The sequence below is a fragment of the Bicyclus anynana genome, chromosome 17, assembly GCF_947172395.1.
Source record: "Bicyclus anynana chromosome 17, ilBicAnyn1.1, whole genome shotgun sequence".
Lineage (NCBI taxonomy): Eukaryota > Metazoa > Arthropoda > Insecta > Lepidoptera > Nymphalidae > Bicyclus > Bicyclus anynana.
The window spans coordinates 9,066,763-9,093,125 of record NC_069099.1 but is presented as its reverse complement, the minus strand read 5'-3'; the positions used below and the strand labels follow the sequence as shown (position 1 = coordinate 9,093,125).

Genomic DNA, 26,363 nt, shown 5'->3' with positions numbered 1-26,363 from the left:
TGGAGGTTGCACGGCGGATTTACGGTTTTGTGCTTGCGCACGTGTATGTGTGTGGTTTTATCAGAGATTGACACACTGTGGTTCGTCACTTCACTTCACTTCTACAGTATTTTGTGACTCCAAACTCACTCTCCGAAGTTGTGTGTGTGTGTGTGTGTGTGTGTGTGTGTGTGTGTGTGTGTGAGAGAGTGTGTGTGTGTGTGTGTTGTGCTAATACCGCGTATTGCCACCTCTGCTCCTGATAACAGCCCGCATTATAAAAATTATGACATTTTCAGAGCGAAATTCTTGCTCCTTTAATTTTTTCAAAAATTCGATCAAGTGGGAAAAAAAAACGGTTGGCTGGATTGAATTGAAACTTTGTAGGGTTTTTGTGGGTATATTGAACAGTAAAAAGCACACTTAACGTCAGTGGTTTCCGCAATATTTTTGATTGGGCGCTTGATTTTCCAAAAAACGACAAGAAGCCCTTTTTTGGATGCTTTTTCAAATTCATGTAATGATTGAAAAAAAAATTTTTTTTCAAAATTCAATTGCTAATCCTTGTAGAAAATTTATTCAAGTTTTTAAAACCAACCTCAAAATTTCTGTGCAATCATTGGTTGCTGAGATATTGGTAATCAAAGACAAAATGATCTTTTTCCATTCAAACATCGATATCTCAGCGAGAAATGCTCGTATCGAGATTTAAAAAAAAACGAAATTAAATCTGAATAAACAAGCTATCCGGTCCATATGGAGGTTGAGTCGAAAAAATTTTTTCCACGTCCGTAGATTAAAAAAAAAAACCAAAAAAATTTCGAAAATTTTTTTTCGGTGGTTTTCTTATGATTACTCGAAAAATATGTTCAAAAAAAATTTTTCAAACTCAGATCCAAAAATTAAACACTTAGAGCTACAATTTTGGTTTTTTTTTTTTGCTGTACGACCATTTTTGTATAAGTTACAGCCTGTTGAAAATCCCCCAAAAATTTGGATTTTATTTCTGCTCCCTTAATTTTTGTGCATAGTATATATTTGGATAGACTTGTTAGTTGTTACGAAAGGACAACAAAGTAAGCAATTGGAAATACACAGTTTAACTTTGAAGCAAGTTGGTAACTAGACAGGTGACTTTCGTATCTTAGAGACAATGTGAAGCTAACTGCTTGGATTAATAACACTTAATAAATGTTAAGTAATTTAACATTTTAATATCAGGCCAATAATATTATGACCTTTATTATTATCTATACTATAATAAAAGAGTAGAAATCGAGTGTCTGTACTTTGGCCAAATTTAACTAAAATCAAGTTAGGGCGATTAGAAAAGAGCAATAGAATACAAAAATATTTTTTTTAATTTTCTTGTCTGTCTGTCTGTCTGTCCTTCTGTCTGTATGTTCGCGCTATTCTCTGGTTCTACTGAACGGATTTTAATGCAGATTTCACAAATAGATTAAGCAAAGTTCAGGGCAACATATAGGCTTTGTTTCATTAAGATCGGACAGATAGAAAAAAAGTTATCTTGAAAAAACCGGATTGCTCAAATTGATTCGCAGGCGTTATTTGGAGAAACGAGTTTTCCACTAAAACTGTGTAATATCGATATTGAGGCACATATTCTATACTCAACTGACCAATTTGTTTGTTTATTTGGTTGAACGCGCCAAGCTAATTATAGGAACTACTTGAAAGTTCAGGTTCAAATTGGATAATTCTTTTTGTGTTTAAATAGTCACATTGTCTGCTTTTTATCGTATAATGGTATGCAAGTTTTTTTACTGTTTCAAGCAATAACTTCATATTAGATTGACCTAAAAGGAGATCATTCATTTTGGGCCTTTATGAAAGTGCCGGCCAACAAACAAAAATAGCACGAATTTGGCGCAATAGGTAATCTATACTTCTGTCAAATTCTGTACATTCTGTACATAGAAGATATTTTAAAAGTTTTTATTAGAGGGCATTATACAATCGATACAAAATAGTATTTTGATTTCTTGTCTGTCTGTCTGTCCGTATTTTTTGTTGACCGGGCATCACGCTGAAACTACTGAATGAATTCAAATGAAACTTAGCACAGTATGAGAATATAATACGGAGCAGGATAAAGTATACTTTTTATAACGAAAATAAAATGTGAAGGCGGTGAAATAGGGCTTAAAAGTTTGTATGAAAAGTCCTCCTTTTTTCCTGGTCAATTTACCCAAGAACAAAAAACGCTCGGCCTTTGGCCGCGCACTTTATAATAGACCGGCCTTCGGCCGGGAGCTTATGATAGGGCCTCCGACCGTGGTTACGGCTGGGTATTTTACCCAAGCACAAAAAACGGAACGCGCGGCCTTCGGCCGCGCACTGTATTGTGGCCCGCCCTTCGGCCGGGAGTATATGATACAGCCTTCGACCGTGCCTACGGCTGGGTATTTTACCCAAACAAAAAAGAAGCGCGGCCTTCGGCCGGGGGTTTGTGATATGGCCTCTGATCGTGGCTACGGCTGGGCATTTTACCGATGCACAAAAAACGAAACGCGCGGCCTACGGCCGCGCACTGTTTTGTGCCCGGCCTTCGGCCAGGAGTTTGTGATAGGGCCTCCGACCGTGGCTAAGGTTGGGCATTTTACCCAAGCACAAAACACGGAACGCGCGGCCTTCGGCCGGGGGTTTTTAATATGGCCTCTGATCGTGGCTACGGCTAGGCATTTTATCGATGCACAAAAAAGGGAACGCGCGGCCTTCGGTCGGGGGTTTGTGATATGGCCTCTGATCGTGGCTACGGCTGGGTATTTTACCGATGCACAAAAAACGGAACGCGCGGCCTTCGGCCGCGCACTGTTTTGTGGCCCGGCCTTCGGCCGGGAGTTTGTAATAGGGCCTCCGACCGTGGCTAAGGTTGGGCATTTTACTCAAGCACAAAAAACGGAACGCGCACTTTATTGTACACCGGCCTTCGGCCGGGGGTTTGTATGGCCGGGGGTTTATATGGCCTCTGTTCGTGGCAACGGCTGGGCATTTTATCGATGCACAAAAAACGGAACACTGGCCTTTGGCCGGGGGTTTGTGATATGGCCTCTGATCGTCACTACGGCTGGGCATTTTACCGATGCAAAAAAAAACGGAACGCGCAGCCTTCGGCCGCGCACTTTATTATCCAACGGCCTTCGGCCGGGGGGTTTTGATATGGCCTCTGATCGTGGCTACGGCTTCGGCCGCGCATTTTATTGTACACTGGCCTTTGGCCGGGGGTTTGTGATATGGCCTCTGATCGTCACTACGGCTGGGCATTTTACCGATGCACAAAAGACGGAACGCGCGGCCTTCGGCCGTGCACTTTATTATCCAACGGCCTTCGGCCGGGGGGTTTTGATATGGCCTCTGATCGTCACTATGGCTGGGCATTTTACCGATGCACAAAAAAAGGGAACGCGCGGCCTTCGGCCGGGGGTTTGTGATATGGCCTCTGTTCGTGGCTACGGCTGGGCATTTTATCGATGCACAAAAAACGGAACGCGCGGCCTTCGGCCGCGCACTTTATTGTACGCCGGCCTTCGGCCGGGGGTTTGTGATCATTCATCATTATCACCCCATATTCGGCTCACTGCAGAGCTCGAGTCTCCTCTCAGAATGAGAGGGGTTTTTCATTTTATGGTAGAAAAATGGATTGGATGCGGATCTGTAGACAGACGGCTACCGTATATCTTTGAAGATAAAAAATTACTGATCTACGTTTATCTCAGGCGGTTTCTAAGCTGCGTCATACTGGTATAACTACGTTAAATCGTTTGGCTGTATACGTTTTTGCTGGTATGAAGGTAACTAAACCCGGCCGAAGCCTGCTATCACATCAACCCTAGGCAATGCAGAAAATAATGATATTGACCCGAGCTGGGTATCGAACTCTGAAGATCTGAAGAGAAAACTGTCAAAACCATATGAACTTGTCAAAATATTAATTGTTATTTGATATATAATTATAATATTCATATTACTGCTTTGATAAAAATTCGAGTTTCACGGATTAAACCACGGGGCTTTGTGTACATCTTATTTATATAGAAATCAATGCCATTTTTCGTTGAAATTTTATAAAAGAAGAACGGGTTCACCTATCCAAACCAAATGCTTAGACTTTGTTCGGACTATTTAGTAGATGGTTTATGTGAAGTTTGCACAAAAACGGTCACGCAGTTCTTCATTTACCTACTAGTCACTTTTGTACATTGGATAGGGTAGCGGTTGGGTAGGGGTAGGGTGGGGGTAGGGTAGGGGTAGGATAGGGAAGAAGTGCACATAACAGTCAAGGCGAAGCTTGACCGGGTCTGCTAGTTTTAAATATCATGTCATATTACATTTATATTATAAAGGTGAAAGTTTGTGTGTGTGTGTGTTTGTGACTTCTAAAGCGATTTGGCTGAAATTTGGAATGGAAATAGATTTGACTGAGGATTAATACATAGGCTACATTTGATCCCGGAAAAATCCATGGTTTCCGCGGGACTTGTGAAAAACTAATTTCCACGCGAACGAAGTCGCGAGCGTCCTCTAGTACTTAATAATAACTTTATTCAAAGCAGTGGAAATAAAGATGTAAGTTCTAAGTCCTAACACTAAACTATACTTTCAGATAAGTAAATAATTCCCTTGGTAATTTTCGACTATAAATTGTAAGAGTGTTGTGTTTGTGATAAAATAAAGGTTGCATTTATTAACTTTTTCAGGTTAGCTAAAGTACCCTTACCACGCTAAGGTTAATGAATGCGATAAATCCCTTTTAACATTCACATACGTACGTACGAGCCACGTAGAAATACCCTAATGAGAATTCCTTGCTTTGCACAACAAAGGCATCCTTCTGAATGCATGTTGAGTACAAAAAAGTCTGGTTTCAAAGTTCTAGAGTAGGAACAGATACTCGTACATATGGGCCTTATATTTACGAGCGTGTGTGCAAGGAATGACGGCAACATCGTTCATACCATGTCTTACATCTCTATTATTTCTTGTCTTAACCTACAAACTTGAAGAAAGACTCGAGTAGGTACACTAGGTTTGATTTTAGGAACGATCTCTAACATCTGAATTGTTATATTAATCATTTGAATCTCTTAAGTATAATTTAATACTAGCGCGGCTCAATCGCAAAATCAGTTCTTAGCGGACACTCACTAACCATAAGCCACTTCCCTACCAAATTTCATCTTAGTACGTCAAGCGATTTTCGAGATTTCGTGATGACCTTTCACATTTATTAAGATTTGAGTTTATATTTGTGTGTTATAATCATTCTATTAAAATAAAGTTTAAAAAAAACCGAACACATTTAAGAAACTATATTCTAATTCTAGTAACGTGCGTAACTGTATTTATATATATACATATTTAGCATATTTTAGCTATATATTTATATATTCTATTTTATATTATCTGTAAAACATATAGTTTACAACAAAACGGCTACAATGGCATGAAACATTTAAAATAATTCAACGTTCATGTAATTCAAAACTGTAATCATGCTTATAATTGTGCGGCAAGTACAAGAAGAGTGAAAATTGTCCATTAGCGCAGGGGTTGTAAAGTGACGTCATTAAGTGACGTAATTGCTTTTCCGCGTGGACGGACATGAGCCCCTACGAGTCGAATTTGTTGAATTGCCGCGATTAACGTGCTAAATGTCTTTCTAAAAACGTTTGAAGTAACTCTAGAGGTGATGGTTTAGAACGAAACCTTTATGTTATAGTCTTAGAGACAACCGTCAGAAATAAATTACTTGAAAAACATAAAGCAGCAATATTGCATCATTGCAACTTTGGTTTACGAGATAACTTAGAAACTAAATTTGACAGTCGTTATATTATAAAACATATTCTTACCTTATTCGAATTGTAACCATTAAAACCTAAAAGTAACGGAGTGGTCGCGTGTAATACATAATATGTAGTCTATTTTCAAAGTGAAATAAAAAAAATATTTCAGCATATTTTTTTATACTTTAAAATATAATATAATTCATGTAGCTTCCTTTACAATATAAAAGCATAAAATTTAATTTTATTCTATGGGTTCCAAAAAAATTACAAAAACATCTCCAAAATATCACGAAAATCTGCCATTAAACATAACATAAAATTTTCACTTAGAAAATAACGCGTTACCACAGATTTTTTTTAATAAATCAGTTTTTATATACAAGTAAGTATTACTATAAGTACTACCTACCTACTCATAAAAAAAAAACTCAAAGAAAAATTCAAACCGCAATAAGTGTAATTACAATAGATACTTAACTAACATAAAATGCGCAAGTACATTTTCATAGACAAACGATCTCGCAATCAAAAGCCTCCGCTTATAATGTCGGGACATTTTTTCCAGTCTAGACGGACGAACTAACGGAAAAAAGGGCTGATTAAAATTTCCATTGTTGTTGAAAGCCTAGCGCTGCTTTTATTACCCACTCTACTGCCTAATTGTGGACACTCGATATGCTTCCTACTTCTAGTATATTCTATTTTAATAATTAATTATCATTGTGTCTAACAATCACATTCCTTAACTCATTCGTAATCCGACAGTTGGTCTCTTAACCTTTGATTTGTGTTTTCTTTTCAGCTTGAAACCTCGATAGTTCCACGGTGGAAAGGTTGGACTTTAATCCAAAGGGTCGGTTGGTATTATCTTACCAATAGTTCAACTGGTGTACTAATAGCACAAGCTTAACATATTCGAATTAGAAAGGGGTATATTGGTCACTTTTATAAGACGCAGTGTATATTAAAAAAACTACTTTCTTCTCTGCGATTAGATAGCAAGTACAAACTTATCTATATCTACCTATAGTCAGTAGTTTGAACTGAGGGCCTAGTGGCAGTTTGATACTGTGACGATCACGTTAACGTAAACGCGAATTTCTAAGGAATTGACACAGCGCTATCTAGTGGCACTACTCCACAACTGTTTCAATTCCATATAAATTCGCGTTTACGTAAACGCGATAGTAATAGTATGAAAACATTGAAAACTCCCACTAGGTACCACTGGATAACATACAAGGGTCATATTTCTAATTCTGAAAACTATCATTATAAAGTTAGCATTTTAACTCGCAGTCGTACTTAATATGAGTTGAATGAAAGCGCTGACACGGTTTACTTTAAAAAAAATAAAAAACATGAACAAGTTAATTAACCTACCACAAGAATGTGTGTAACGAGGATAGGCGTATGAGTATTTTTCTTTTCATTGCAGTTGCAAACGGTCAGGACTAGATGCGGTCTCGCGAGAACAATGGCTTAACAAGTCTCTCGGGAGATTGTTGTGGGAGAAAGGAGGCCTTGTACGTTCTAAAGACGAGCACTGTACTTAGGCATAACGAAACAGAAACGTAAACATACGGAAAACGTTCAAACTCTTTATGCATAAAAGCCTAGGGCGTCAAAACTAAATGTGCACAATAGTCTTAATTTCACTTAGTCGCTTAAACAACGAAAGTTATTTAAAAACATAATACCTAAATATTGTCTACAATGTCGAGTTGTGTGTTTAGGATGTGTGAAAACTAATACATAAATAAATAATGTAAGTAAAGACAAAAATTGTGAATCTGGGCGCTCAGTGAAGTTGCTAAATTAAGAGCAGTTTTTGCGGTGTTTTTATAGGCACGTAACATATAGTTTAGTATAAAAGTAACTTTAGTATAAAAATAATCATTGATAAAAGCTAAAATTAAACAGCAAAGTTGAGAGCATCGGATAATTTTTCTCTCAAAGAGAATTCACTACCAAAAAATTACTATATATCTTTAAATGCATTCATGGAATTTATGTAAAGCTCAAAGGGATTCAGCTGTGTAATTCCGATACAAAGAAACTTCGATTCGCTTTGTTTATACCTACTTTTAAAGTTTAACCATAAATATAATCTACTATTTAGCCGTGGAATTGTTTGTTTTTATCCTCGTCTATAGTAGGTATAAGATTTGGATTAGAAACGACCTTCACCCATCTGTTTATGAGATGACTAGCAAATTTCCCGCGATTTACTCGCGTAGTTCCTGTTTCCTGTAGTAAGGATAGTTGCTTCCTAATGATGAAGTTTTAAAATCATTCGAGAAGTTGTTGTTTAAAATCGTAACAAACAAAAAATAAAATCTTAGCTCTATTTAAATATTGGTTTAGAAAAGTATTTTAAATCTTAAGAAATCCTGGCTAATAAATAACCATGATTAAATTAATAATATGATTGGCCATTGGCCAGTTTCATTTAAAAAACACTTTTCATCCCTTGCAAAGATGGGTGAAATGGTCGATTCTTATCAGATCTTCTACTACTACTTTCAAAACAAATGTTATCATATAGATTAAATAGATTAAATAACTCACCAGATTCGTAATAAGGTTGTGATCTGTGCCTGGGTTGCCTCTCTTGCGGTAAAGGCGCAGAGGGCGCAGGCTCCGGCGGTGACTCAGCCGAGCCTTCCGGAGCACTCTCCGGGCTACGTCTCGATACTTCGGGCACGGATAAGTCGAAGTCAGTCCGCCTCGCTGACTCGTAGTCCGCACGTCGGCGAGCCGACTCCGCGTCAAACGCTGGCTTCCTCCCCGAGTCAGGGTCGTACTCTCTCCCGAAATATCGCTTCGACTCGTATTCGTACGGACGTCGCGACTCAAAGTCGTAGTTCTGTCGTCGCGACTCGTACCGCCATCTGGATGACTCGGGCGAACGTCTGGGCTCCCGCGAGCGGCGGTTGCGCTGTGGTGACCGGCGGGCTGTGTCGCGAGGTGTGCAATATGCCTCTATGAACTCTACCTGTAACAAAAAGATAATTCATTGTAACTTCTAGAAGATAAACAGTTTAATGCTAATATTATTTCTTAGTCCAGAGTTAGCGTGACATCGATTATGAGATCCTAGATCCTAGAGGGTATGAGATAATGAATTTCTTCAATTTTTTTTTCCTAATTATTGGTTACCGTGAGTCACTCAAGAGCTCGTAATTGCGTTGGTCTAAGTCAAACATTAGTACCCTAAGCCCGGAAACCCCCATTGGAGCAGCTTGATGGGTCTTTAATCCAAATCACCACTTCTACATGAAGTCTGATCTAGAAAGTCATTAGGCTGGTAATGATGAAGACTTAAATTAAAACCGTACACGGCCTAATGGCCAACAACTTCTTTGTAAAATAATATACATTATGCTGGTGTTAAATATTCTTTGCATTAATGAAATTCACTATCATTCAATACAACACTTAACAAGATAGTGGCTAGTGATAGCGGAATTAAGGGGCATGGTACACCGCGCATACGAAACAAGGCGCATATCAAACTAATTATTAATATTAGCTGTAAAAGAAGCCCTTCATCATGAAGGCCGATTATGTGGCAGGGTAAAGTGGTAATAAAATGCAGCGGTCACATATCCGGGAGCCGTAACGGTCGGTTAGACGTTCCTACCCCACGAAGGGGTGTCATTACCGCAGACCGTTTCTGTTTATGAGGAAGGGCATAAAGAATATTATGAGATATTGTGCTTGCATTGACGATGCGATTAGGTGATAACATTTCAAAGGGGCCCGCACAAATTTAGTTCACAACGACAAACTTTATTGCTGGCCGCGTTTATTTGCATGCTAAACTTTTTGACATTAAAACTTTTTCACAATTTACCCGAGCCTTTTCATTTATACCCTACATACGGGTTTATAAAAAGTTGTACAGAATTTTTAAGGGTGCTGTAATTAAAAAGCAGTACTTTCTGCTTTCAAGGTTAAAACCTCAACTAACCTCAAATAAACATTAACTTTTACTTATTTTCGAAAAAAAATCTAACTTAAATAAGTGTGCAAAATGTGTATTTTTATGTAACGCCGAGTCTACGTTCTAGTGAGAAGTGATGATACACTTGAAATTTCTAATACCTATACAAAAACCTAATTATGTCGCGCTAATTAAGAATTGATTAATTTAATAAAATTAGATCACAATATTAGTAGATAGTAGTCCGTTCTTAAGATTTCATTAATTTATTATTCATCTATTTCACAAAATGACCTTAACCTAATATATAAGAACTTAAAATGTTAAATAGGCAATCTTCAAGCAGATATTTAATAAGTACTTAGTTATTCTCAAATGGTATTTAAATATGAATCAAAATATAAATCTTATTTAGTAATTTCTTTTATCTAAAAATTGATACTTATATTTTATCTAATTGTAGAAATGTTGAAATTTATAAATATACTAGCCGACGCCTAATGGTTTCAACTGCGTGTTTCCCGTTCGCGTATAAATACGGGGATAATATACTATAGCATTCCTCGATAAATAATATAAGTATAGATATAAAATAGACATCAATAATGAAGATGATAGGTAATTATGGCAAATTCAACATGGATAAAGTCAAAATGTTGATATTCACATCAAAATCAAAATAAACAAGTATAACTCAGCAAACATGTAACATTGCGGATAACCTTAATAAGATGAAGGTGGTTTCAGGCTATTAGAGACACTGATGAGTTCCCACTTCCTCGCCTCCGGTCATAGAGGGTACTAAGCTCTCATTAAGGGGAATTTAAGATCCATGAGCATTCGCTCGCTAGAGATGTTTACGTAACCGCTCGAGTTCATTGAACGACATCGATGCGTAATCTGATTACAACACCATAAAAATATATACCACCCACTTAAACTTGCCACACATTTAAATCGAGACCAATATTTTGACATAAGTAGTATCAAAATGTGTAGGTAGGTTTGATTGTTTTTTACTAATAAATAAGAAACCACAGCGCTTAGCGCAAATCACTCTGAGCTTTAAGTTATGCTAGCCACAAACGGTCAATTATTCTCAAGTTTCTATATTTTTTTTTTATTTAAATATTTGCCATATTTCTTATAATATGACAAATATTCCCATTCCCCTCCATCTGGTCGGGAAGGACTGTATTAGGAGTGGGTACGACAATAGACCGACGGGGCGGGGATCGAACCACCACCTCTTGGTGATGAGGACAACCGCTCTTACCGTTGAGCTATTGAGGCTTAATTGATCGTGTGTTGGTCACTGCGTTTGCATTTCAGAAACGTGAGAATAATTGACCGTCAATGGCGACCTTTACACATTCTATATTTATATAATTATCATAATCTAGAGCGTTTTAGCGTTTTCTATGTTCTGTGATCACAATTGTCGAAGTCTAATGTTAAGGGTTTATAGCTTGGCAATTTCGTTCGTAACACTCCCGATGGTCCGCGCGGGCCGGGAGGCGTGTAGCGGTGAATGAAAACCCACGACTGATGCACGACGTGCGGGGAAGTGAGGTTCACACCCGCGCAGTCTTTCCCCCCGTCGCCCGCATATCATGGGAGTGTCATCAACGAACTTACCAGACTATGATTGCTTTAATTGGATTTGTTAACCACGACTCCGCAGCGCATAAAGGAAATCGTTATTAGAAAGTAACATATAAATGCTAAATCACAAATAGTAAGCCCCCGTTCGCACGAGAGTTTTTCTAACGAACGTTTTAAATACAACAAATATATGTTCACAGGACAGCGTTTTTAAAACAGGAAGCTTTTTTTCGAGCAGTTTTGCCTTTTCATTTTTGGCGTTGGAAATATACTTTCATTTAACTTTGTAATATATTTGATTTGAAGCCCGTTTTTATGATCATTGTGATAATATGAGGAAGTTCTAAAGCGGACATTAATTTAATTATGCAAGCGAAAATCTAAAGGTAATATTGGTGTTGTCTTTCATGATAAAAAACATGCATGTGCATAAAATAATAAGCGAAACGAGAACAAGCCAGAATGTCTAATAGGTAGCAATCGAACGTATGTGTTGAAAGTATAGAAGAATTTACCTGCTCTAAAATAAGAAAGAATTATGTACGCATGTATGGTACGCTGAGTACTTTGTGAGTGGTATATGACAATAGAAAAAGATGTTAAAACTAACTGGTTTCTCCGACGGCATCGTACCGGAACGCTAAATCGTTAGGCGAATCGGCTTTGTAAGTAGGGTGGTAACCTAACCGCGACAGTAACGTCCCTCAGCCAGATAACTAGGTGTGAGTCATGTTAGAACAAAAGTTTAGAAGTTTGGTAGAGCCGAGGACCAAGCGAAATCTAATTAGGGTGTATACACATTAAGTGAATTATAAAGAAGGTTAGCCTTATTATTTTACCAGACTGAAACCGGACTGCGCTCGTCGCTCTAATGTTCATCATCCCTCGCCATCATTACGTCGTGAGGGTGACTTTATAAATAAAATAAAAGGATTGCAAAACCGGTTTTGAGCTGCCCTGGGGCCGGTCTTTATAGAAACTTTAACCATTCAGTGCAGGCTTACGGCTAACATAGGGCAGCCATCTTCGAACCTTGCAAAACAGGACAATAGAAACAAATTGCGCAGGAACACACTAAAGCTATCGAGATAATTAAGTCGATAGACGATTCTAAGACTAAGCATAAGTTATATATAAGTACTTGAAGAAAGTATTATGACAACAAGGATTCGAGTACCTAATAAAAGTAGATAAGTATTATTAGCAATCTTATCAGCGATCAAAAAGTACTGCTCTTAGCAATTGTTTTGTTTTTTGTGCTCGTGTAGTTAGGTTTTTGTACCATTTATGATAACCGAATCCAGCAGGGCTAGCACGGGCAAGGGAGAAATTTATCCACGGGGAGAGGATAAAACGTTTATCCCCCACACTCGTTTTATCCACTCACCGCGCATGGGCACGTCGGTGGATATAATATCCCCGGTGGATAAACGGAGGGAAAGACTTGTCAACCCATTTGTATGTATCTTATAAATTGGTATTAGGTATATTAATAGTCCGAAATAAACGTAAATTTGATAATATTTGGTTTTTTTGTGCATATTATTTATCTGTTTTCTGTTGGCATTGTTTTGTTTGGTGATTGTTTTTTGCGGTGGTTTGTAGTAGGTATCTATAGTATCTATCATACTAGCGGACCCGGTCAAGCTTCGTTTTGACATAAGTGCACTTGTTCTCTATCCCTACTCTACCCTTCTTTACCTCTACCCCTACCCTACCCCTACCCTACCCCTGCCCTACCCCTACCCTTTCCCCCCTACCCTACCCCCCCACCCCACCCCTACCCCACCCCTACCCCGCCCCTAACCCCCCCTCCCCCCTCCCCCACCCCTACACCAACCCTTCCCCCAACCCCCCCTACCCTACCTCCTCCCCCTCCCCTCCCCCCTCCCGCCTCGATCTTATCAAACTTAGCTAAAAGTATCTAATGCTCTAAAAATATTGTGTTCTTTTTTGCTCGTAAAGCTTTTTTCAATGCAAGTATATATAATATAGCCTATGTTACTCATTGAAGCTTTAAAATGTTGAACAAAAATTATAAGTATTTTTTTTAGTGAAACCGTAACAAACATACAAAAAATCAAATCTTATTCCGGTATGATAATAGTTAAGATGATTTGAGTAATTTCTCCTGACTTCAACTAGTCATTTATTAAAAAAAATTAGTTAGCCTGATTGTATTTCTTTTCTCAAATACATTATTTTCAATGCTGAAATATCGCAACAAGGTAGCTAGGACAATCCTGAGATAACTGAAACGGCTGGTGACACTAAGTCAGCCTCATCTGGCGCATTGTTTAACGATTCCTTCCTACGCATGAAAATTTATTTACATAATTAAACATCGGCCGTGCCACCCTCGTTTTGATTTGCGATGTCTACGAGATTTTGTCCGCCATTTGCATATTTTGTTTTGTCGCTTAATTAGATACCGTTAAAAATCTCTCGTTTGGAAAATTATAGAAACCCTTTATCTGTTTACACTCTATATTTAATTGCATAGTTATATACAATGTTATTAATATACTGTACATTTAAAAATTTCAGATATTCACATCGTTCTGATCGTTTCGTCACATCGTCTGATTCACATCACGTCTCGTCAAGAGGTATCTTGACTGAGAATTTATTTTCCTTAAACCTTTATAGCTATATATCTAATCTGTATTTTTCTAGACTTTCAACTTGCAATATAATCTCTTATCTTATACCATCATTATACATAAACTAGAAAATTAGGGCAAAAGAAAAATAATATGCTCCATAAACATTATGATATATTTTTATTCTTACCTTGTAAACTAGGTGGTACTATAGTTGATGAAGTAACTGATTCACATACTTGAATTATTTCTTATCTATCTAAGATAAAAGGAAGATAAATAGATATCAATAATCTTGTGAATATCAATGAATTAATTTTGATATAAGATTGTGGCAGAAATACATATAAACTTTGCTTTTCCTGAGTTTCAGAGATTACAATGTTTTTCTTCGACCCATATTTGACTAACTGCTGAGCTCGAGTCTCCTATCAGAATGAGAAGGGCTAGGCCAATAGTCCACCACACTGGCTCAATGCGGATTGGCAGACTTCACACACGCGGTTCCTTCAACGTTTGAGACACGTGATATTTCTTAAAATGCACAAAATTAAAAAGTTAGAGGTGCATGACCTGGACCGAAGACAGAGGTCTAAGGTCTAAGGTCAGAGGCTTATATTAATATAATAATACATATTATATCATATACAGGGTGATTCGGTCTTTAGTGCAGATATTTTTTTTCGTGGTTCTGTATCATTAATAGAATATAAATCTACAAACAGTTCGATACATTTAATGTATTTTTTTTTTTAATTTATGTCTCTAAAATAACAAAATAATGTACATATTATTACTAAACAAGATATATTCAGCTTAAAAGTGATCTGGTGACGTCCTTTAGGTATCAAACGAAAATAAAATAAACGCACAATAGGGTGACCCTAAAATTCTGTTCAAAAGTAAATAACTTTAGCTAACGATAATTTTGTTATTTTTGAGTTAAAAAAAAAAAGAAAAAATACGTGATCATTAAATTTTGTTTATGAACAAAATATAAAAATATCCGCACTAAAAAAATTTTCTTCCTGTATATAATAATAATAGTTACTTAATAATGTTTAATAAATTCCAACGTTTCATATACAAATTCAAATCAATGATGCTATTCAATCCGAAGGGGAATAGTTGAAAAGGGATCCGATTGAATCTGCTCAAGCACACATGTTCAATATAACTGACCATTCATCAATTGTACCGCATAATGGGGGAATAAACAGCTGGCATAGGGATCCAGTCGAGATGAAAACTGTAAAGAAACCTATGTTCTGTTGAAGAAACATTCAATTTATTTGTATTGCGTTCTATTACGATTGTTATATTGCAAGTTATTATACTATTTTATCTTGTAGGTACGTACTAGCCAATGTTCTTATATTTCACCCGCGTAGTTCCTGTTCCCGTGAAATGGACAATTTTAAAAAATACCCGAAGGTCATGAAATTCGGGAGCTATGGTGCCACAGACAGGTTCGGACTGACATACAGACAGACACTCGATCAAACACGTTAAACTTATAACACCCCTCTTTTTGCGTCTGGGATTAAAAAATAGCCTATGACATTCACATACTCGTAACGTGTATAGTGGTACAAGAATTTTCAAAATCAGTTTTAAGAAAATTTCATAATTTAAAGTTCAGTAGATCCAGAGATTACCCCCTCCAACGCCCCCAACTTTATGTCTATAATATACTAGTTTCATACAGAATTATAGATTTATAATAAGTTTTTTTTAAAGTTTAAGTCCGACCTTAAAAAAGATGACCTGGCACATCCTATTGATAAAAGTGAGCGCGTGGTAAGTCATTAACGCAACTGACCAGCTGAAAAACAATCTCAAGGTTTCGCTCCACAAATGTGCTAGAAAGTACTGGATGAAAGGTGACAGATTATAACCACCAGCCCTTATGTGGCGGCAACCACTCTATCAAGTACAAAGACGAAGCAAAAGAAAATCAATAAGTACTTTTTTATAGTATCGCAGGAATTAGTTTAAAGGGGTTTCAGATTCACATTGAACGTATTCAAACATTCTCACTTCCTGTACAAACAAACGCGTAGTACAAACTACACATACACAACTAATAGCTGACTTCCTGTTACACACATGATATGGTTGAAATGAATCAAACCTTGTTCCGAACGAGAAGTGACATTGGTATTTTTATTAACTTTAGTTCCGTTAAATTATTGATTTTTACCTTTCACATAAAAAGACGAGGAAGAAAATATTATCTACGCCTTAATAAGTATTATACTAGTCGTCGCCCACTACTACTTCCGTGTGGAAGCTTGTGAAGGATTTTCATACTAACTTTCATCTCATCAATGCAATAACTTAACGATACTTTGTAAAAGTAATCCGTAAGTATGTACTTTTCGTGTCGCCAATAGTTTCGCCTGTGTTTTGATTTGAATTTTGCTGCATAAATAACGTTTGGTTTTGTCTTGTGTACACTTAGGTCGTGGATTATTTAATTACCATCATAAAGGAGAATGCACTTTACCTAAGAAAGAGAGTACCTACGAAGTTATAAGTCATGTATTCTCCTACCTACCTACTACCTATGTATATACCCACTTAAATACATATTTGAAAAGGTACATCTTAACATTACTTGATATCGCAGTTAAACCAGTTAACTTGATATATTCTATAAATGGATATACTAACTTCTACTTACTGATTTATGATGCTAATATCACTAATCTTCTCAGTATACGACTACGTCACACTACATTATGAAAACAATAATACAGCTACATATTATCGCATAATATTTTTGACCCTAAAATTCTGCGTCCATTGTATCGTTTAATAGCGAGAGGAACAGCTGCTGTGGAAGTCTACAAGGACGTGCATAAAGACCGAACATTATTCACTCTTATTTACATTTCATTCATTTTCCTAACCTCGATTATCTGGACTATAAATAATCAAGAATCGAGAATTTCAGTTAAAATAAAAGATATGATGACTTTGCATCATTATGAAATACAATTACAATGCAAATTGTTGGCGTTATGTTATCAATTGTGCAGTATTAAAAGATTATTTAGTACTCCTATTTTAAGCAAGATAGTACAACAACTTTGTATACGTGTATAAGGCAAATGAAAGTAGGTACGTACTCGTACGTTTGCTGGTGGGAGGCTTCGGCCGTGGCTAGTTACCACCCTACCGGCAAAGACGTACCGCCAAGCGATTTAGCGTTCCGGTACGATGCCGTGTAGAAACCGAAAGGGGTGTGGATTTTCATCCACCTCCTAACAAGTTAGCCCGCTTCCATCTCAGATTGCATCATCACTTACCATCAGGTGAGATTGTAGTTAAGGGCTAGCTTGTAAAGAATAAAAAAAAAAAGTACTAATTATTATTAAAGAGGTAAAGTTTTTGGTGTTGAAGGGCGTAATCCCTGAATCTAACGAACCGATTAAAAATTCTTTTACCACTAGAAAGCCACATCATTTATAAAAATAATAGGCTATATTTTATCCCCGTATTCTGGCGGGAACGGGAAATACGCGGTGGAACCGCGAGGCATTGGCTAGTAATATACAAATTGTTGTCATAGTAAAAACAGATGACAATAAAATAACAATAAAACGATCTTGATAGAGAGAAAGTGCGATTCCGGGTTCACCCACAGTGAGTAATACCATCAGAATGGAGGATGTGGGACAAGACGTAGTTTTCAGACGGCCACATGAGTCAGCCGGCCGATTTATAAATACCGGAGACACGCCTCCTGGCGGCCCAGCCTAAAATAGTACGGTGCAGTGTCGTGTAACATAAACACCAAATGTTTCTTTGATCAGTCATCGGAACTGTGGAAAAGTTTCAACAGACGCTTTTGCAGACACGATGGGATAAAGAAAACGGAAATGAATATGTTTGTCTCGATTAGAGATGAATTTTAATCAACATCAAAGGGATTACGGAATCTGCTGAATATTGTGCGACAGATAATGTAGCTAATCTCAAATAGTAAAATGCAACACAAAAAATTTTTATACTTGCTTGTTCCCTACATGACTAATGACGCTTTCGCAGACACGATGGGATAAAGAAAACGGAAATGAATGTGTTTGTCTCGATTAGAGACGAATTTAAATTAACATCAAAGGGATTAGGGAATCTGCTGGATGTGCGATAGATAATGTAGCTAATCTTAAGTAGTAAAATGAAATATAATTGTTTTTTATACTTGCTTCTACATGACTAATGATTATATCAATCGTTGCAAAAGATTATAGGATTATTTAATACTATTGAAGTACTTATTTTTCATTTTAAAACATACTCGCATTTTTACCTAAATATGATTTCACTTCCATGCATGAATGCATTTAGAGCACAGCGAGTCTAATATTATAGTTAGAATGAGTTATTGTTAAAGTCCTTTGATCTAGAAATGAATCACCATTCTTGAGTATCTCAGATTTGTTTACAAATAATTTACGTTCATCAACAATACGATGTTATCTGTTGTTTTCAAAACATTCGCGTAATCATTTGCCATTACATCGCATATTCAAGAAAAATACATAATGATCTATTATTTCTTGGAATCTTCCATTACTTGAGGCTTATGGAAATTCAAAGTCATATAAATTGCAAAAGCTGGTTCGTGTCGTTTTCCCATCCACTGCAGTCGCGGTCAGTCCCATGTCGCGCAGCTCTGTCTAGTCACGTTCTGCAAACCAGGGTTTGCAAACAGGTTCTGTGCAACTGAGTAAAATCGTGTCTTTTACTCCTTTTCACTTTCATAAGCCCAGTGAACGTGCTTTTCAATTATGGCGAGATCATGGCTTGAATCCCTAATAATTCTTTTGTATGTTGCATCCATTTTGATTATTGATAATATTGTAAATTTCAAAGTTGTAATAACGTTAATGTGTTTTACTAATTACGTAAAAGGTAGGTTGACTGAAATTGTATGTTTGGCAATGGCTGCACGGATAATGGGCTTCACAGTAAAATTACTAGATTAGTGCTGCATTATAAACCATAAATAAATAAATACTAATCTTAAGATATACAATTAAGAAAGTCTCCTAAGACGGTAAACACGTAGCTAAATTCGTCACAATTGTTGCAAATGACAAAACAAGCGAGGAAGCGAAATAAGCTTAATTACTAAGTTGCCAGTCCGAATCGCCTTGAGGGTCGAGGGTCTTCTTAAGTAGATCCTTACAAATGTTTCAATGAAGGGAGCAATTATGGAATAAATTTCCAACGCTATCCTCAAAAGAACATCGCACTCTAAATGTTAGGAAAGTGGAGCTTTGAACATATTATTCTACAAATTAATTATCATGATCTTCTAACTAATTTTATAAAAGTTTACATGGAAAGATTTAAGTTTGGTTGATGCTTTTTAATTACGCTTGAGCCTTAAGACGGTTGTTTTTGGAAGTCATTACCATGATGCGTAAATGCAACTTTTTCAGCAACGAAAAAAAAATATGGTCTTGGTGTTTTATCAAAGCCTGGTTCTATTATTTTAAGGCCAATATAAAACTTTGCAGAGGTTTTCTGCACCAGGTCTTACAAAAGCTTCCTCTCCGTTTCAAATATGAATTACCTTGATAATAAATTAATTTGTTATTCGACATTTAAATGTGGGTAGGTATCTTGTCAATGCCTTCTTCGTAAAATCTTACTTTACCTCACAAATGGCTATGCGTTTGAAAAGGTTTTTTACTTTAGCGACTGCTTGTTTTCTAAATTTATATTTTAGGATCCCTGAATTTTTATTGGCTCGGTCAAATGCAAATCTAATTCGTGAAAGTGCAGGAAACTCACTTTATTTTCCGTTCGAAAAGATTGCGTCTATTGAACGAGCAAACTTTGCTCTCTGAACTTGTAACTAAGTTAAGTCAACCTCGGGGATTGCTGGAGGCTCCTAATCAATATCTACTACTGTTTCAATTTAACCTTACATCGTATTCTGATACATAGGCGGTTAGATATTTACCACTCCAGAGGAGTCTCCAACAAAATAGCTACTCTCCTAGTTATTCATTACCTTGTTATTATTTTTTACGACTTACAATGCTTAATACAATATGTACATTTAATCCTACCATATCATATCAAACAAGATCCAAGGAAGGTATCATAAGTTTCAAATATGACTTGACTTAAGAATCAACCTGGATCTTTTGGTTATACAGCAACTGTGTCGTGTCATCAGTTACCTACTAAAATCTAAGCGAATCAATCCTTAACAATATCTGCAGGTTCGTATTTAGGATGTCTGTCTGTGAAGAAATTACAACATTGCTTCACTCAAATATAACTAAATTAAAAACCTTACATATTATCATATGACCTCTATATATCTACTGTTTGCATACCTATGATATTATGCAAACAGAATCATCACAGTCAGCAAAATTTTTCTATGATTCATCATACACTACAAATGTAAAGTACCTAAGTAGGTACTTATAGTTTAGCGTAGTCATTTTTAAATTATCCAAGTGGTTACATAAGTACTTTCTACGATAAGTTCAGTTAATCATAATTTTCTTTAATGAGGGTAAGTAATTTATTAGTCATCCATAAATTAGTATAAAATAATCAAAAGAAAAATAATTTTCTTCTCGTTTCAACTTACCACATGTACCACCAAAATCCATTGGGCGATTTGTCTCATTTTTGACATCAGTTTCTTGTTAGATGGCATTGTCACTATCACTTAGTATAAAGGTATGTAAGGAATTCACAAATAGCACAGAACGATCATCTACTTTATCGACCGTTTCACTAGTGACACGCACACACACACAAACTTAACTAGGACTAAATACACTTTCACACAAACTTGTTCTATACACTTTTAATGTTTTTTGTAGTTGTTTATCCTTTAAATTCTTGTTTATGTCTAGGCGTTTGGCAGTAAAAACCTGCGATATAAACGCCTAAAACGGTTCGGTTGCCTACTCGACGAGTCCAACAGTAGACTGACAACACTGCTCAAACACTATACGCGAATGTGTAAAACGGTGACTCATCGCCCCGCATACTGTTTACCGAGGCTTGAGTCATCGCGCGGTGGAATAAACCATTTAGCGATACAGCGCTGAGTGGGGCCGCCGTTTTAAACGCAAGGCAACGTGCACAGACTTTCTAAAGCGCTAGAGTGCTTTGTTGTATAAAATCGACTCCATTAATACCTCGATTCCGCACGTGTCCTTAAGCGCATTACTCAACTGTAAACTTTATTTATAACACACAAAGCCTAATTTAGAATGTTTTATATTTAGGTGGGTTTGAAACGTAAACTTTCGCGTTAAATTTTCGACTTGTTATGTTACGAGTCGATTACGAGTTACGACTTCGACTAGGTCGAATGCCGTTTTGAGGTCGTTTACGCAGTAGAGAGCAAAGTAACTGCACCAATGATAATAGAAACACAAGTAATTGTGCTCGATGAGGAATGCCTTAGCCTTTGAATGCATAATTAAAATATTTGCTAACCGGATTACAAATAGATCCTACAACAAAGCGTTTTGAAACGTTTTTAGTAGACTTGTACAAGGCTACTGTAAAATAAACAGGGCTAAACAAAATATACTAAAAAAAAATTACTCAATAGGTTAATGTGTTCTCCAGGAATGGGAGTGTATTACCTAACAAATTCCCAACTCAAGGCTGAGAATCATACTGATAATTTCTCGGAAGAAGGAAGTGCTGAATATTTACAGGATTTGAACCCAGGGCCTCATGATCCGAATGAGTTAACAGGACCAACTATGCATACCATAAAGACGCCTGCGACTTTTTCGCAATTAAGTTTTTTGTTATTACCGACAAACAGAAAGACAGGCAAATTTTTAAACAGTTTGATTGTATTTCAATATCATGTCAATAACTATAAATATTTGAAAAATAACACGGTTATTTTGAAAATTTAATTTTACCGAAGTACATATTTATATATCAGGATTGCACTGTGGATCTCTAAAAGAATATAGTGGGCAGGCGTACGAGAGATGATCTAAGTTCTTGGGTGAATGCACTTGAAATTTTACCGATGACGCCATGGTTTGACGAAAGAATACTGAGTCTCTTTAGGTGCTAAGAGGCGAGCCAACAAGATTTTTAAGTAGATGGGTATTTACAATGAACAATGTTAACCACTGAATTAAGCATAGAACGTCATAAGACAAGTATATAAGTAACTAGTAGACGCTGCGCGGTTTCACCTGCGTGGTTCCTGTTCCCATAGGAATACGGGGATAAAATATAGCCTATAGCCTTCATCGATAAATGGGCTATCTAACACGGAAATAATTTTTCAAATCGGACCAGTAGTTCCTGAGATTAGCGCGTTCAATCAAACATACAAACAAACTCTTCAGCTTTATAATATTAGTATAGATTTTAGTATTACTCAGGGTATATGGAACGTATTCTCCTTAGCACTTTTGGAAAATTAAGTATCCACCTCTAGTTCCAAACTTATTCTAGTTAGCCCTCATTCGCACGAGAATTTTTTAACGGACGTTAAAAATGCCTTCAAATAAAGTATGAAGTTAAAGCTTTATCACTAATTTTCAAGGTTTCACCTTGAAAATTAAAGCTTATATAATAGCTTGATAAAGCTTCTAGAATATTATGTCATAGTTCATTCTATTCAGAATGACTTATCGAAAAATATATTGGAAGGATTTTACAGAACATGAAAAAATTTCAATTCGTACTAAAAAATATCGTAAAAGTAGATTAAGTAACTTAAAAGCGTAAATATCGTAAATTTAAAAAAGGCTACATAATTAAAAGAAAGCTTTTCTCAAAGAATTTGTGATTTTCAACTTTGGCTAAATCATTCGATCAGTAGATAGAATTATATGTCTATCGACAAAGAAGCTAAATAAAAGTAAAAGCCTATTTGGCACCGCCTTCAAACCAATCAGTAGACGGAACATTATTTTGTGCTTTTAAGAGCTACGCAATTTTTAAGTCGTTGATTTTTTTGTTAAAAAGATTTGTTGATAGATTAAGTTTGTCTCTCTAAAAGTAAAAAGTACTCTAGAGTCAAGTATACTGTTCAGAAGGCATAAGTAGGTATGCTACTGAAAACCATCTAGAAACTCGGAAGCTTTAAAAAAAACTTGTGCTACAAAAATGTTTATGTACAAAAACATTACCCTCCCGACGCAGTCGGTTAATTATAAACGTATCTTAGTAGTGTTAAGAAGCCAAGGACATAAGTTCTGTCTGACTCAATTTGATAAACAAATTGCTTAGCGTCCTAATTACAAAAAAAAATTCTAATCATCCCCGCAAATGTAAACAAGGACAAGACTGATTCATACAATTGCACATAAATACTGGTTGGTATTTATGTAATTACACCAATTGATAAGTACCAAGTTAATGACAAGATACTATTAAAGTAGGTAAAGATTAAAAGTTTATTAACATAAATATAATATTTATCGCGACTGATAACATATAAAATGACGCACGACAGATATCAAATTATTAAAACAATCAATTATTATTATTAACCAAAAATAAAACTGCTTGTGTAATGCAGCACTTTACTTTTTAATCAATGACAAATTAGTCCTTGACTGTTATCTCATCTGATGCTAAGCGAGGAAACAGTCTAATCTACAAATAATAAAAACGCGAAAGTTTGTATGGATGTATGTTTAGACATTTGTTACTCTTTAACGCCGCAACTAATGTGCCGATTTGACTGAAATTTAAAACGAAGTAGATAATACCCTGGAATAACACATAGGCTACTTTTATCCTGGAAAAATACGAGGTGGGTTTGTGATTTCCATGCGGACGGAGTCGTGGGCGTCCGCTTTGTATAATATAATAATTTTTTTCTACAAGTTAGCCCTTGACTACTGCATCCTTTTTGGGTATTGTTTACACTTATAAAACTAAATCCGTATAAGTATATTTATTTACATTTATTTAATTCGCTAAAATTTATGTAGATATTTTTTTACAAGTTAGCCCTAGACTATAATCTCACGTGATGGCAAGTGATGATGCAGTCTAAGATGGAAGCGGGCTAACTTGTTAACTCCGTCCATCATTTGACGACCTCCGTGGCGCAGTGGTATGCGCGATGGATTTACAAGACGGAGGATCCCGGGGATCAAATCAAAACCAGGAGTTTTGATCCCCGACTGGGCCGATTGAGGTTAATTGGCCCAGGCCTGCCTGGTGGGAGACTTTGGCCGTCGTGTAGAAACCGAAAGGGGTGTGGATTTTCATGAAATCGGCAAGTGGCATATATGCCTGTTTCTCTGACCGAGAGTTAAATATTTGCCGTGGAGACCCTTGGGCGATTGCAGTGCTAAAAAAAATCGAGTTATTTCACTGTTGCTAGTTGGCTCGACTGGATGACAGAAGTGCTGGCTCATTTTTTGCCTAAAAGAACACTTTGCTGCCTAACGGCAAAATGCAGCCGGTAATCTTGCAGCGTACCATATGAGCCGTGAGCAATTGAGCATAATTATTTATTAGAATAAGGTAGCCTAAGTTTATTTTTACCCGACTTCAAGGCTTATGTTTTTTGCGCGTATCTTGTATGTATGTAATATTCTTTATTACCTCATATCTTCCAAACCGCTGAACAGATTTACGTAATTTAGATATCATTAGATTCGTCTTAATAAACCAAGTATTCTTAGATAGGTGAAGTTATAAAAAATACGAAGACTATGAGACGCTATATACCCGAGGTAAATTTTTTTTTTTTTTCGAATAATGCGATCAAGAGGATTTCAAAATGGTATATCATGGTCATATTAAAAATTAGAAAAACGTTATATTCGCTATACAAAATACGCGAGGTGAATGACTAGGTGCGAGCAGGTTAGGCAGTCGAGATTTTAATTTTTTTAATTATTTACTTGTTGTATTATTTCTCTTAACATTATTTTGAAGAATTCGACTAAAACAGTCAAAAAAATGAGTCACACGCTCCCGTATTACCAGCGGGTCATGTGGGTGAACTCACGTGCAAGAGTGACTCATTTTTGGGCGCAGGTGTTGTGTTCGATGTTGTGTGAAAATGTAACGTCAAACAATCAATGTAGTTAAGATAGGGGAATGTTCATATGGCTCACATGCTACCTCCTGTAGTCCTATACACATAATCAGAGGGCAGATGGTGTAATTTGTTCGTCAAAATACCGTTACTTAGATAATTGTTATTTCTTTGTACAATAAAAAAAAATTGGTACATTCTTATCATTAGATAGTATAAAATGAAGTCGCTTCCTATGTATTGTATGTTTAGATCTCTTAAACCAGCCAAAGCATTTGAATGCAATTTTCAGCAATAGATAGATTGATTTAAGAGGAAGGATTATATGTATAAAAAGTACATACATATAGTAGTATAGAAAATATATCACAGATTTGTGATGTTGTTGTGTTGTTGATTTGAAAAGTTGGGCCGTACCTTTCGTCCCGGTTGGTCGGAGGGCACAGAGTTTACCATAATGATATCCTTGATCACCAATGTTACACAAGAAATTATAAGGCCAATGTTGTATTTTTTTTTCTTTTTTTTTTATTCTCTACAAGTTAGCCCTTGACTACAATCTCACCTGTTGGTATGTGATGATGCAATCTAAGATATAAGCGGGCTAACTTGTTAGGAGTAAGGATGAAATCCACATTCCTTTCGGTTTCTACACGACATCGTACCGGAACGCTTAATCGCTTGGCGGTACGTCTTTGTTGGTAGGGTGGTAACTAGCCACGGTCGAAGCCTCCTACCAGCCAGACCTGGACCAATTAAGAAAACCTCAATCGGCCCAGCCGGGGATCGAACCCAGGACCTCCGTCTTGTAAATCCACCACGCATACCACTGCGCCACGGAGACCTTATAAATACCGTTACTGAACTTAAGTAGTCAACTTTCAGCTGAGCTTACATGCAATCAGAATTGTAAAAGTTTAGATTGTTTAAAGGAAAATTTTTCATATTTTATATGAACAAACCCTTTCCCCTCTAATTAGTTATGAAGACTGTGGTAGGACGGCGATGACGTCTTTCGGTAATGTATTTAACCTCTTAACCATCGAGTTATTGAAGCTTATACGTTGAACCCTCATTACTCATTTCACAAATATTAAAAGACAATAATAGCCTTTAACTATAAAACTATACTTCATTCTATTATTAAAACTATTTGATAAATAAACTTAGCTCTCAAGTTACCCATAAATAGATTATACCAGGTATTTGATCTTTACACGAATTGTAAAGAATCGGCCAATTGTTTAAACAATAAGCAAGATCACCCTTTAGTCCTTTTAACACCCATACAAAAGAGTTTATCTCGAACTTTCAAAAACAATACACAAAAGGTGTTACTAATACACAGAGAAGCTTAAAATTCATAAGTTTTGTATTTCCAC

General features: G+C 36.5%; 1 protein-coding gene across 1 annotated transcript in view; it reads right to left on the bottom strand.

The window, feature by feature from the left end:
* LOC112051669 (serine/arginine repetitive matrix protein 1) overlaps nt 1–20,963 on the bottom strand; it is a 28,962-nt gene extending 7,999 nt beyond the window's left edge. The window contains exons 1-2 of the mRNA XM_024090400.2: nt 20,575–20,963; nt 8,361–8,787 (exon numbers count right to left, since the gene is read on the bottom strand). Of these exons, the coding sequence (XP_023946168.2) occupies nt 8,361–8,787; nt 20,575–20,643 (496 nt within the window). The 5' untranslated portion in view covers nt 20,644–20,963. The remainder of the gene's footprint in view (nt 1–8,360; nt 8,788–20,574) is intronic.
* Nucleotides 20,964–26,363: the final 5,400 nt, after the last annotated feature.